We start from the raw sequence: 15,570 nt of genomic DNA, 5'->3' as shown, positions 1-15,570 counted from the left end.
TTCAGCATCAAAAGTGAAATATTATTATAATATTATTAATATTAATATTATAAGGACGTTAATATTTTTAAAAATATAAAAGAGCATGATACCTGAAGAAGGAGATGCAGCGGACCACTGACTCTACACGCGGGCGGAGGAGATTCGTATCCCCAAAAACAATTCCAAGGCATCTTTGCTCATTTTAACAAATAAATAGCTTGAACTTTTACTTGAACTTTTACTTTTAAATTAATTTATTAAGGCTCCATTATCAATGTATCGAATTTGTAGCCCAATTTTGGTATGAGATACGACCAGTCTACAGCACGGGCGCCTTATAACTGCGCTAGAGGTACACGGTTAACTCGGTTCAGCTGATACCGCTTCCCTCAATTATCATAGAACAATTTTGTTATTGTTTTTTTCTTCTTTTATTTATCTTTTCTGAATTGATGCACATTCAAATAATAGAAAGACCAAACGTGCCCATGATAATAGATACCTTTAAGTTTTGACTGGTTCACGTGAGGTAAACTGTCGTAAATCTTTCTTTGTATGTTTGGTCAGACAGTAGAGTTCGTATAGAATTATTTTGAACAAAAAGTAAAGGAAGTGCCTCAACTGCAGGCATTTCTTTTAGGCACTTTTATTATTCAAACATATTCGTATACTCACTAGAAAACAAGGAATTTTACCTTGATTTTAGAACTGCGATTCATTTCAAAAATATTTTTATTTATTTATAAACTTTATTGCACACAAACAGAAAATACAAATTTTACTTAATAGGTAGGACATTTGACCAAAGGCGGCTTTATTGCTACAAGCAATTTCTTCCAAGAAACCCATACGATAATATTTATATCGGTTGTAAGTAAGTATGATTTCTTAAACATACGATTCTTTTTACTAAAAGAAATAAAATTATACAGGTCGGACCATAACTCTACGCTTAGAACTAATAAAGATATATGCTAGTCGGTTTACTTTTATCGAAGTTACCCCTTAACGACATGCCTAAATTTTATGGATTTAACATTAACAAGCATATAACCCTCTAAATCCATTACACATTATGACCGAAACTAATAATGTTTGACTCACTTTATCTAATAACGATTGTTCTCTCAATACAAAGTATCCTGGAATAAGTAAAGCGGTGCCGGTTATAATTGAAACAAATAAAATATATCAATCAATATATTTTTACTATTATTGATTTTTACTGTTAAAAAAAAATTAAAATTTAAATTTTGAAGAGAGCTTTTGTTATTTAAAAATAGCAGATTTTTTAAATTAACTGAACAAAAGTTCTTGAATTGGCTCTACATATCTCTAGGTAGTTCCTAGAGCTTATTCAATTTTTCAATACACTATTTTATAAATTTACATTCACGTGAATAAATTATTTCATTGTAAGTAAAAATATGTAATAAAAATTAAAATCTAATTAATAGGTAGGTAAGGCATTATAAATTTATTGTAAAATACTCTACATCAATACAATCATAATTTCCAGTGCACAACAAAAACATAATAATTTGTTCCATATTTCATAAATTAATATTTACAAAAGTTCATTGTGTTTAAATTTTTTTTTATTAATTTAAATGCAACAAACCTGGGGCAATGATTGAGGAGGTGTACTGGTATCGTTCGAGCGCTGTTGATCCCGAGACCAGGGACAAGTCCAGGGCATTTTCCTAATTGTATTACACTCAAATAACCGGGATGACTGCGCGAGAACTCAAAAAATCCCAAGAATTCATGAGAAGTTTAAAATATTTTATCCTTCGAGACGCGCGCGGCAATTCATCGAGGTTGGGGACTACAAGCAGGACAGTGGGACACGGGACGAACGCGCGTGCGAACGGAGAGGCATTTCTGTCGGGACTACGCCGCGCCGGCCCGGGCCCGCTCATCTACGCACAACCCCGTAACCAGCTGTTCATAACAATAAATAAGTGAAATGCTTTTGACTTATCACATTATATTATATTTTATACGCGTATAAAGCGAGAGAGATGGCAAATGTTCATCATAAATATAATAGATATATATATAATATCATCATAATTAATATTGTTTTTTTGAAAATTCAGCTGAAAACTAGAAATTGATCATGTTATCAAAAGAATTTATGATACCTAACTAAGTACCCATATGAATGTGTATAATATTAATTATCTACTTTTATGTACAGAGCGGAACAACCATTATTGTTATTATTACTCATAGTTAACTATATTTCGAATAATTTTAGTAAGTATGTTTCAAAATAATATTGTGAAAAAAATACAGACTATATTAATCAAATGATATTGTTTGAACTACTGTATCGTTGTAAAGCTATGGTTGCGTCGTTTTAAATTAAAAGCTCTCTGTAAGTATGAAGTTGATTAGTTAATGTATTGTACAATGGCTTAAAAGAATGAGAGATTGATATGAGCGGAAATTAGCTTAAGATAATGGAGTTAGCCTGTAACATACGGTGTAAGAGTCATTTATGGCATGATGCATGTATAGAGATCTAAAGCAATATTTTTTTTAATATTTTTTTTCCGAAACTCATTTTTCCGAGATGATTTTAATTAATTGCGTACGTTCCAGCCACTTGCCACTTGCGATACCAAAATAACAATGACGCTTGTCACCAAAATATCCTTTGGTACATCCTATAAATGTAATTCATTTCTATTGAAACAAATACACTTTTATTTGTACATTCATTACGTCACAACGGCTGAATAAATATATTCTTATTAATTGTAATAATATAAGGAATATAAGTAATACAAAAGCCTTATAAGAAAAAAAATTCGCGAATAAAATTCGAACCCACTCCAATTTTAAAAAGAGCACTCTAGAAAAGGGGTCTATAATATAAATATTATACGTGACATTGTAAATTATACTGACATGCAGACCGGATTCAATTTTTCAACCGACTTCTGAAAAATGTTTTTTTTTGTACTTTACTCAAAGATCATTGAGCAAAAAAAAACTTTAGTATATAGTAATAGTTCATCACATCTCTATTATTTTTGCTCTCCTGTTAATAAAAAAGAGCAAATTATCACTTTTGAAACACCCTTGAGCAATAGGGGTAAATTCAAATATCAATGTACACATACATTCTTAAGGACTTTTTAAATTTTTATCAATAATATTGACTACGTTGTTGATTTGTCTGTAGGAAGTAGGTAGACTCAAAAAGGCTTTAATCAGTAGGTAGACAAGAGATAAAATTAATCACAAACTACTATTATGCAATTGTTTTGGAACAGGAGTTTGAATTTAATAAAATTAAGACGATAATGATAAGGACGAGGAGGTAAAAAAATGATTACTTATTGTTTGCCCTGACTACATTCGTGTAGATGTTCAAATTATTAAAAATTTTCAAGCGGAAACAAATGTATTTATATAATATATATACATTAATTTATAAAAAAAAAACGTGTGGCACTCGGGGACTGCCGCGGTAAAGCTATTGCATAGCATGCCTTCAAGCCACACCTCCGCCCGTGGGAGTGGGCAGCGTGAGGTTTTTTCGTTACGGAATTTCTAGATTCGGTCCCCGCGCTCAAGGCCTGCGATAGAAGCTATGCAATAGCTTAAAAGTAAAGTAGCGGAGAACCGCCGGCTCCAGAACGGCTAGTTAGTTACAACTAACACTTTTTTAAATACATTATAGAAAGAGAGGTATGGATTCAAGCTAGTTTAATTATTAACACTATCTTGTAGATAGATGTACCTATATTGGTTAACCGTCAACTGTCCGGCTGTATATATCATCATAATATGATAGACATGACAGCATTTCAATGTAATTATTTAAAAAATTAAGTTTATTGAATGCTTTTAAATAAGTAGGTACATACTGCAAATCCATCCGATAAAATAAGTGTTTTGTATCGTAAAAATTACCTCACACTTTGCGATTGTTTACTATGAGCTTCCGTACCTTAGTAGTAGTACCGTACCTGGTAGTTGGTACATTCGACAATGAAACACTGTGTAATATTATTGATGTAGAGCACAGCTCTATATTTGATACTTACGTAAATGCTAATTGCCTCTAATTGTGAATTCAGCTTCAATAAGTACCTACACTAAATGAATCGACGAGGTCAAATTAGAAGTTACATTTTAACCTATTTAAAATAATCTATATGAGTAGATACATAGTCCAACATAGGCAGAAAGTTGCAATTATTTTACGTATTATCTTATTTATAGCCTATCTTTTGCAGATTGTGCAAATTCAATTATTCAAGCCAGGTATTTCGGGCAAACATTTGTTTTAACTTCTTTAGTTAGAACGAGTAAAGGGCCGATGTTATAAAAATTTAGCCCCTGTAACTATTTGAAAAATAAGATTCTGAAAAATTCGCTAGATATATCGGTATCCGTAGGTATTTTCTTAATCAGTGGGTACAATTTGTAGTACTTAAGTATCTTATTGGGCTGAAACACTTTTTTTAAATCATCAAGTGTATGATTTCATGTTAGCAGTTAGATGTACCCATCTCCTGCGTAAACGATATGTTTTTCTATGTTCGCACAACTGCGTGAGATTGTCAGTATAAGATTTGTATAAAATTAAATGAGTATAAATAAATTAAAGATATGATAATAATTATTCTACTTGCTTGCGTAGTTCTAAAAGTCAGCTTTACATAAACGATACTAGGTACATAATAAAGGCATAGATAATTTTATTTTTCCATGCATTAAAGTGTGTCATTTTATGTAAACTGCATTTAAAACATTTTCCACATAAATAATTCCTAGTCTCATGGTCATGGCCGTGAGCTATTAGGTATGTCCGATAGAATAGGTATATTTTTACTATGCATACAAAAAAATATTAATTTAAATTAATTTTATTCTTATGTACCTATACAGTTTAAAGTACTTTCTGTTTACCGTTTTTTTTTTTTACATAATTCTTACAGAATGTTAATATGTATTTTAGTTTCTTGGATAAAACAAAAATAAATATCTACATAGGTATACATGCCTCTTTTGATTCGCGTCTTTTCGAGAACCATCTTCGAAAACATTTCACAATCATTATGTTAAATCTTCTTATTACCCTGGATATCCACAAAATGACACAGGAAGTTGATATAACTCCTATTAGCCAGCAAATACCCATCGCGAATGTCCATATTTTTCCACAGAAATGACTCGATGTTTATTCAGACACAACTTTAGCTCAACTGAAGGAGCCGGTATAATTAGTGACCCCACGATGTACGAGTGAACATTGCACTATTGTTACAAATAATTAACATTTTGTACCTAATGGTCAATGATAATCCGATAAATATATCTGCAAGAATTGTTCTAATAATTTATTTTCTATAAAACTAAGATTTCGTGATTTAATTCACGGTTTGTAATTTTTAACCGACTTCATTATAGTTCAACTTTCTGTAGTACACAGAGACGCGAATGGAATTTATTATATCTTACAACAAAAGTTAATTTTTTAGTGTAACATCAAACTATATCCTTTAGTATTCTTGCATAAAAATAATCTGACTTATCTTAAAAATTAAACCAATAAAAAATTAGGATTTTTGGGATATGGGTTATCTCAAACAAGGAAAAACTTTAAAAAGAGATATTAAAGGAAACGACTATTATTTAGATATTAATATATTTTCGAATCTAAAATGTACAAAAAAATACAACTTAAATGTAATGTACTTAAAACGCCTGTTTAATCAATGAATAAAATTATGTTTTTCGATTCGAATACATGGTTATGAAGTAGTGTCGGCTAGTAATTGACAATTACCATCGTAAATGAATCGGAACGAGCTACTAGGAACAAAAAATGTAAGCCACGCGTTTATTTTGCTTGAAAAGTTGGGAGCGCCACCAATTTTCGCTTCACATAATCGAATTCACAAACAATAAATTCGTTTAATTAATATCAGGGTGGTTGCGTTAAAATTAAAAGACATAGTATGCAGTCATATAGCTATGCAATTTTGTTGTATGTTTAGTAAGAGATAAACATAACGACCTATATCGAATTTATTATTTAATCAACCATCACTTTAATAACAACTTTGGTTGTGTATTCTAGTCGTAAAAATATAATGTACTTTAGCTATTTACAATTTATAAACATACATACAATGCTTTGAAAAGCACAGCAACACAAAAGAGCTCTTAACTAACATATGAAGAACTAAATAACACAGACATAACTGCCACCCGCAAAAAAGATTACTGCGTACGAAAACGACTAGTTATATTCAACACTAAATAAAGTTTTAGTCCATTTAAGACTGGGTATTACTATATATGTTAAAGCTGACAAATATAACCCACCCGTAAGTCTGTGTTTGACACAAATATTTTTTATTTCATATTACAATAAAGCACGTAATGACAATAATCCTTTCTGCTGCTGGCTCATAATATCGTTAAAGTTTTTCGAAAAACATAATTAGTTTTAGTTTTACAACGTTATCTACAGCAGATTGTTACATCTAAATGAATATACACAATACAATACCCCTGTTCACAGACGACAGGCCAAGACCCGAGGCATGATTTTATACAAAAAATAAAATCAATACTGTACGGGATTTCTTATACCTCATCGTGTTAGCAACTGTCATCTTACTATAAATATTTATCACACATCATCTACAGAGGAATTACATAAAAATTGGAAATACAAGATGATTATAAAAGTATTACTTTATAAAGATATTGAGAAAATGTGAATAATAGTTACACTAATTATGTTTTCCATTTGAAACAAAGATTCCCGTACCCATCAATGTTTCTTATAACGTGTGGCCTTTCACCACGAGTCCCTTTCCACAGAGTAATTTATCTTTTAAATTAATCACAATTATCACATTTCAAATACAGTCCAATTATTTTTGCTGTAACATTTGGATGGAAACTTTGGACCCTATTTGTTTAATTTTTCATTATTATGTTCATTACTCTGTGCGACGGGACACATATATACCAATCTTATTGCAAAAATAATCGTTATTCCAATTCTTTCCTTACATAAAATTCCGAATTATACAACATTTCGAAATACATAGACAAATTTTCTTTTCAATTTAAATATATATTTAAATCTATCATGCCTTAATCGACAAACTTCTAAGAATTCTGAAATGACAATAAATCTTAAAATTACAACAATAGATACATTTTATCGGAATATTAGCCAAATTTACAAAAGAATACACTACAACGGAAGATTCAACATTGAAGTACAAATCGGTCTCAACACTGCACAGCATTCTTCTCTTGCCTAAATATTTCGGTTTGTCGGAGTAGCTCGTACAATTTATTCTCTTTGCATTTATGGATCTTGATTTCTCATGAGGTATTAAATCCATTACACAAAGATAAATATCATTTATCTTCTTAATTACACATTTTGCATATGAGTTATATTTCTTATCATAAAGGCCAATTTAACAATTTAATTTTTATATATCAAAATATTATTTATATAGGAATATTTCTTCGTTGATGATTTTTAAAACCCATCTCTAGCCACTGACTATCCCTCCTACTTTTGGTGTTACTTAGCTATTAATTATATTATTATTTATAAGTTAATGCGTCATATTCGAAACCACCTATGGGGCCCTGAAGATGCATCACTAGATCCAGCTCTTTAAGTTTAAGAAAATAAAATAACAACAGGGAAAATAATTAATCCATGTTATACATACAATTAATTAAGAAAACACTTTTGCTTATCATTTTTTAAGGTTAATTAACAACGACGTTGATACTTAAAATATGAGAAAATTGTACTGATACAATTTCAATTAAAATAAATCGTTAACACGAAATGTTATCCTCGCAAAGTTCAAATGCTTCATTGAAATGGGCAATGTATCTGTTCAAGTTGAATATTATATAACATTATTTGTCGTAACAATATATTAAAAAAATATTGCGTCTATTTATATAAAGCATACGCTATCTTAACTTTATCACCAATTGTTGCTGTATCCATGTTATTTATTTAAAGGCCAAGTATTTTGTTTAAAATTTATTAGAAATGCAGTTAACATTGTAATGCATTGAGTTCACCAATTTTATATCTACTGTATTTATATACAATTTTATTGATGTCTATTTTATATAATTTATACCGTTTATAAAGTTGACATTGGAAAAATACTTTAATATCCTTATATTTCAGGCACCCAGAGTGTATCATATATTTAAAACCTGTGGAAACCGTTAATATGAATGGACGTCTTCTCAACAGTTTTAATTCTTGTAACTATTTCGTTATAAACATGTAAAAAATATCTTTTCTCGACAACATTGTTATAGATGTAACATTAAAAATGAAAAGATAGTGTTTTATGTAGCATTTTGAAGTATGTATTCGGATTCACGTTTACTATGTACATGATGAAGGTAAGAAATACCTCAAATGTAGCAGTAATCGAGTTCACGTAGAAAGCTAGCAAGGCCGTCACTTGTACTCTCTAGACTCGGGTTATTTCATATTGGACGAGAGATCAGACACGTCTCCCGTTAAGACATAATGGAATGAAATGTTATATTGCTACGTTAATCGGACATTATAAAGCTTTATCTCACTATCAAAAATGCTAGTCACATCATTAATCATTATGCCCTCGATGACGAATAAGATTGGTCAGTAGCCTAGTTTATCAGAACTATTATACTTTTTAGGTATAAAAATATTAATATAAGTATTTATTTTTTTATTTAGCTTACTTCTTCATTTTGGTTTATTGGGTATTCTACTAGTTATTTGTACGTTCATCTTTAGGTAGGTATTATAATACATCACATTTTAATTCATATACTATAAACTATGGGTGGTAAGATCTGTATATTGCTACTTAGATACTATGAAGTATCGATGTTATACATTAGAAACAGAATATTACATTTTTAGAATAAGTCAAAAACAAGGAGATAAAATAGACAAAAACTATCTGTTTCTTTAGAGCACAAAGTCAAGATTTTCATAGAAGAAGTGAAAACTGTTATAGGGCCACAGGTAATTCTGCCTGAATCATTTTAGCTTCTTATTTATGGCTATTGGATTCGAAAACCAGACGGGATACAATCCAGACGAACCTTACCAATCATGAAAGCAGTGGGTTTAAGCGAAATGAAACAGGCATCAAGTCCTTAGATGAATATTTAAACACTTAGGTAATGGAACACCGCCTATGCTTTTTATATAGGTTTCATCATAGCAATGTTATTACAAACGAGAAACTGTAATATGAATATTATAAAAAGCACTTGCAATACTATCTAATTAAGTGAATAATTTTGAGCTCTCATTCTACTGCCATGGTCCCAATCGCACCGTATCAAAAATCGTGAATGGACATCTGTCACTCATAAACATTCGTTCACATAACACTTGAATCTTAAAACATGTACAAGCTACATTGTGCGACTCTAACTTTAAAATGTGAACGGTGAATTGTAACGTCGGTAATTGTTATTCGATAAGCACATTCTCAACAATCACGCTGGTACTAAGGTAGGTAATGACAGTAAGGAAAGTTTCTGCGCACATTCTTAAATCAATACAGGCGAGATTGCCTTGACAAAAGTTTCCTTATATCGAGTTAAGTCTAATTACAAAGTAAGTAATAAAATATGCTTCTATCATAGGCAAGTGTTCTAGCTGTTAGACCGCATCCAGTTCACCACTATGCGGCATTGTGCTCAACTTGTCTAATGCGAAAACTTTCGAGGTGACACGAAAAGGTAAGTTTAAACAATTTTTTTTGGTACATAAAAATATTGAATATAACACATTTACAAAACTTGGAAGAATTTTCTTCTTATTAATGATATCAAATAAGATTTACACAAATTGAGCACATGTTGAATCGGTAGTCCATTAACTACTACCTGCATATTGACAAAGTCCCTATTCTAACTAAATAATAAAAGTCGCTAAGTGTATCTATTGGTGTTAATTACATCTACTGAATAATATTACATTAGAAATACTTTAAAAATCAAATATATAATTTTTATAGTATTATTTCATATTTTTGTGTTTCCAAAAAAAAAACTCATTTGTTACTAAAATTTATTTCATAAATTTCAATCATGTATATCAGCAATATAAATAAATGAAAAAAATATTTAACTCTCGTCAAATATTGAGGTAGCAGGAGTATTTGTATTCAATTTAAATAATGCCTGGCGGCCGGCAGTGGACTTATCTTATTCCAAATATCTAAAACTCAAATGCTCTCATGGAGTCTAACTATAATTTTATTTAAATTACAAATGAAATTACGAATGAAAGTTTAAGTTTTGCCAATCTAGACACCAACATAGGACTTCGATACGCTGTTTATCATTTCGTGTGTCTACAAATCATCGAAAGGTAGGAGGAAATATCCATCAATATTATTAAATTACAATGGAATATCTTGTTTATGCATTATCGCTGTACTCGTACCAAAAAAGAAGCAAGACAATGTTATCAAGTGCAGGTATTTAAAATTTGATAAAAGTTTCAAAAAAGAAAATAAAAATGAATTCTAATTTTACAATAATATTATATCATAAGAAACACAAGGATATATTAACAAAATATTTACACTAAAGCAACAGCTATAATTTAACAACGCTTTATTTACACAATGAAACTGTCCTCGGACTCTATGCGTCCAAAGCAATATGGCTATAAAATATAACAATCGAATATGTTAAATAATAATGAATATCATAATAATGTTAAAAATATATTTTCCAAATACGGGTAAACATCAAAATAGATTTTAAATAGAACATTTCAGACCGGCATAGAGTCGGAGGCTCGACGCATTCAACCCATCCAATACTACAACTTATTTTGTCATAACAGGTAACATCTGACTTTCATACTATAATACATAACGTTTACAACGCCAAAAAAATATGTGTTTATTCGTATTTAATATTGCACGCGGGACGTCCGTCGCATCGCGGGGCTGGAGCACAGGAGATCCGGACGAGGCGACCGAGCGGTCGCGCTCTCTACTGCTTCGCAGGAAGTCACCGTCGCGTCTCTCGGGGGACCGTAACGACTAAAACTATACATAGATACGGATATCTAAGGATCGACATCGACGAGCTCTCACAGAGCTCGCTCGAGCGAAGAACATCACTAGCGCCACTACACTACGTACGAGCGCACGGAATCTAAGTATCGGACGCATCGGCCGCGGGGCGAGCGATGCGTAAATGCAAAGTGCGCGGGCCCGCGGCGGCGCGTCACTGCGACAGCAGCTTCTGCAGCAGCGACGCCTTGCCCGAGCCCGCGCCCGCCGCGCGCGCCTCATCACCGCCCGCCGGCGCCACCCGCCCCGCCCCCGCCGACCCCGCCGGCCCCGCCGACCCCGCCGACCCCGCCGACCCCGCCTCCGTAATACTCTGTCGACACACCAAACACCATCAGTGCGTGCTCTCAACACGTTCCCGCCTCTCTGTCTGCGCAATCGTTGCGTAGACTTATTTGATCCAATGTTTTTAATGATATTATGTTAATAATGTTATGTTTTTTTTTTTTTTTTGTTTTCCCCCCCTTATTATGACACTTTAAATTATCTGGCAGTATCAAATGAGCAGGAAGTAAACACTTAAATTAGTAAGGTCGCAAGTTTTAGATTACGGAGGTTTTTCTGCACAAAATAAATTTGTTTAAAGATAGGAAATTGGAAAGAAACCACGTACGAAAGAAGTCGACATCTTCGTGGACTTTTAAATTGTTTCGTACATCATGTCTCATAAGTTTAACTCAAAAGAATTTACGTGAATCATTAATGTATTTAACATTTAGTGAAATAAAATGGGAATGGAAAGCTAGTAATTAATCAGTAAAATTCATTTAAAAAGAGATAACACACGTGACATTGTGAGTAATGAAAGCGTGCTTTAAAAGCATTAAAAACAAGATCTGGTCGAAGGACTTTACTATTATATTTTATGAAAAAAAAAAAACTTATCTAGATGTCGTTTGACATTCAGGACATTTTGTCACCATATTGCTTTTGCTTCTTTTATATTGATTTCAGTCTTAAAATATATTATATTTAACATGCATTGGTAATAATCATTATAGTAAAACAGCACTCGATAAACGAAATAATTCGTATGCTATAATATCATTTCAGAAGCCAAACAAAAGCAATCTATTTGCAAAATACAAAAAATCTTTTTAAACTACAGTCCTGTAGAAAACCTTCACCAACTGCGCATGCGAATTACCCCATTTCCTTTATTAAGCTGAAATTTTATTAAAGACCTAAAAAGCGTATGACTGTATTAAAAATATACTAATATATTTATTCTATATATATATTCAAGTAGTAAAAACTAGTATGAGGAATAATAATTGTCACATCACAAAAGCTTCATTAATTAACGTTAGAAATGCGCCAAACATAGCGTTGCGAATGTACCAAAAACCGAACGATTCGCTGCATAAAAATCTACATCGGCTAACGTTGGCACATTTCTGTAATCAGCCTATTTAAATCAAAATGATCGTTCGACAACACACGCAGCAGAGCAGACTCAATATGTAATAATCATAATTATGTACTCTACGAAAAATAATGAAACCTATAGAAAAGTAGTGTTGAGTGACTAAATGATTGAATCTCGCTGGTCACGTCCCACGCTTACCGGTGTGCTCTGTTGCGACTCCCACGTGTTTGTCGACGCCGAAGTCGCTCGGCCCCCCACCACACTGCCGCCACCTACGTACGTACACACGGGTACATTGGCAGTGACTAACCCTTCTTGTGCTTATTGTTCATCGACAAAATATTCATAGTACGGTATCGAACTTGTCGCCGTAACATCGAAATGTCAAGAGCATTTGTAATGCAAACAAATAAAAGTAACTATTTCCATTTAATGTGTGATAAAACATTGGGAGTTACAAGTTTTATGTAACGCGATTAATAATAATTATATTCACCAGAATAATTTGTAAACGAATTTAATTTTGTGTAACAAATCTAGAAGGTATAGTACGGCTCATATGTATAGGATTAGTTAGTTAAATGTGAAATGGTAAGCGAAAAATTTAGGTTTGTGTTACAAATACTGTACAGACTTAAGTTAGGTTTTTCTGCCTGTATTTCTATAATTATTAAAGATTTAAATACTGAATGAAGGTATGCTACCTTGTAATGCAGCTTTTATACCTTTGAGATCTTTTACGCATTATATAATTGTATTCTCATACTTATAAATTATTACACGTGAAAAGATTCTTGGTTCATTACTTCAATAATAATAAATTTAAAATAAAGTAAACATAAAAGCCTAATATAACTGCATTTGTTGAATATAATTAGGCTGCTTGCTTCATATTTTACACAATACACTGTATAATGAACATAAATTTTAATTAGTTTGGCCTCTGAAATTAATAAGATAACACGATGCATAATACAAGGCCGTCGGATAAAACGTTATTGACTAGAGACATTAAAATAAGTGTAATTGTGAAGCGTCAATAAAGTTAAAAAATATTTGATTTTTATAAACAATTTTTTGAACGTTTAATACGTAAAAGTTTCATAATAAGATGGATGACTAGAAAATATGAGTACACCCTTATTATATACATTTCATTACTTTGTTAATACGTGTTAGTCACATGTTATCACCATCCAATCATCACAAGTATCGTAGACAATGTGCAAATTAGCTATAAAACTATAATACTGTTAAGCTACCAATTGCTAGTGACATTAACTCGACTCCTCTCCAAAAAGAACAAATTAATATTGACAATGTACATTACACTTAAAAGTGCTAAAACTTAAAAAATAAAAAAATAATAAAAAACATCAAAATATCATACCAGTAAGTACTTTTTATACCATAACGATCTCTCTATAATGTGGTGTATTATAAATTGTGCTTTAGATTAATGCGGGTATATGAAACATACGGGACGATCGACTGTATCGAGGGGGGTACAGGGGAGAGAGCAAGACACGATAGCATGATATGCGATGTACCAACCTGGGGCGGACATGTCGAAGGTGAGCAGCGGGTCGAGGTCGGGCGCGTGCACGGCGTGCATGTCGGGGCGGGCCGAGCGCGCGCCCACCACCGCGCGCAGCTCGTTGCGCACGTACTCCGACGTGCCGCCCGCGCCGCCCGCGCCGCCCGCACCGCCCGCACCTCCCCCCATATCTATATTTATTCAATCGTTTCTTATTATTATCAATTCTGCAATACTTCCTACACTAGTGCGTATACAATTTTAAAATACATAACATAAATACGTATATGTAAATGAATAATAGAATATTTAATTAATAGATTGTGAAATTATCACAATCGAAACATTCCCGAGTACAGACTGATCCAAAAAAGTAAACTTTCTAGCTTTCGTATGCGATGCATCATATTATTTATAATTGTAGAATAATAAATTGAAGAAGTATAGTTGTAGTAGCGATAGTTCGAGCATTATCATGCAAAATGTCATTCAAAAATCGTTTTCTAGGGTTTTATTTATCTACACTCTCTTACCTTTCGAATTAAGAGTCGAAAAAACAAAACTTATATCTTTAACCACCAAAACCCAAAATAATAGCGTCTCAAATATTATAAAAATATAACATATCATAGTGCATTCACAATCACACAGTGCTATTATAAATTTGGATCCGGAACCGTATAGCCCCAGAGATTTGTTCAGTTAAAGAAATACTTACTAGAATGTGCATTTTCTATTGGTTTCTATAACTCTTCAACTACAATTAATTTACCGACACCTCACTAATTATTTTATTTATAACAGCATTAAATGCATTTATTAGGGTTTTGTTGGGAAAATATTTTGATTTATAATTAATAATGTTAATATAATAATTAAAAGTAAAAGCGGTTTTATAAGCAAATAGTATTACCTATAAATTTACCTATAAAAAAGATTAGCTAAAAACTATACAGAACTTAATTTGATTTAGGTATTTCTAAAAAGGATTTATGGAAAAAAAAATTCAGAAATTCTTATCCATCTTGAGAAAACTACGGACGTGCTTAGCTTAAACTGTAAAACATGCTCAATAGTATTTGACAGTTAATAACTCGAAACAAATAAAAATTTTATTATAAAATAATGAGCACTTGATGGGTAAGTTATTCTGAGTGCTCAAAGTGTGAATCAAAGTACCGTCCTAAGAAATGGAAATTAACAATACTCAAATAACCTACCTATTAAAAAGTGTATTTGTTGCAGATGATATTATGTTCTTAGAGCGACAAAATGAGAAGATGGGGTGATTAACGAAACTTGCAGCGGGGCATAAGAGTATTCTACAGACAGAGCCGGGCCTTAAAAATGCTGTTAAAAATTTGTGTCCACTCCACTACCAAAAAGCAGTCTTAATTGTCAATAACGTGTTTTTATTTTATTTGACGCCCATATCTTTGAAATTATTTACAGTCGATATTTTCTCGAAGGCCTCGCTGCTATTTATAATTACAGACCACACATCGAGTCATGAGTCAACACCGTGTGTGTACAAAGAAGCGGCAGCA

At 32.1% G+C, this 15,570-nt stretch overlaps 2 protein-coding genes across 8 annotated transcripts in view; both read right to left on the bottom strand.

The window, feature by feature from the left end:
- The window catches only part of LOC123705907 (tensin), a 69,791-nt gene extending 64,630 nt beyond the window's left edge, over positions 1–5,161 (bottom strand). The window contains exon 1 of one of the 4 annotated variants that reach the window (XM_045654997.1): positions 5,009–5,161. In XM_045654997.1, coding sequence (XP_045510953.1) covers positions 5,009–5,146 — 138 coding nt within the window. In that variant the 5' untranslated portion in view covers positions 5,147–5,161. Of the gene's footprint in view, positions 1–92; positions 308–1,603; positions 1,844–5,008 lie in introns of those variants that run through there. The other 3 variants (XM_045654996.1, XM_045654999.1, XM_045654998.1) reach the window with 3 other exon arrangements.
- Positions 5,162–11,419: 6,258 nt separating this feature from the next.
- LOC123706343 overlaps positions 11,420–15,570 on the bottom strand; it is a 45,438-nt gene continuing 41,287 nt past the window's right edge. For all 4 annotated transcript variants that reach the window (XM_045655557.1, XM_045655556.1, XM_045655555.1 and 1 more), the window contains 2 exons: positions 14,041–14,214; positions 11,420–12,758 (listed from right to left, as the gene is read on the bottom strand). In XM_045655557.1, coding sequence (XP_045511513.1) covers positions 12,646–12,758; positions 14,041–14,214 — 287 coding nt within the window. In that variant the 3' untranslated portion in view covers positions 11,420–12,645. The remainder of the gene's footprint in view (positions 12,759–14,040; positions 14,215–15,570) is intronic.

Source organism: Colias croceus, chromosome 3 (genome assembly GCF_905220415.1).
Source record: "Colias croceus chromosome 3, ilColCroc2.1".
Classification (NCBI taxonomy): Eukaryota; Metazoa; Arthropoda; class Insecta; order Lepidoptera; family Pieridae; genus Colias; species Colias croceus.
This window is presented reverse-complemented; position numbering and strand designations above follow the sequence as displayed.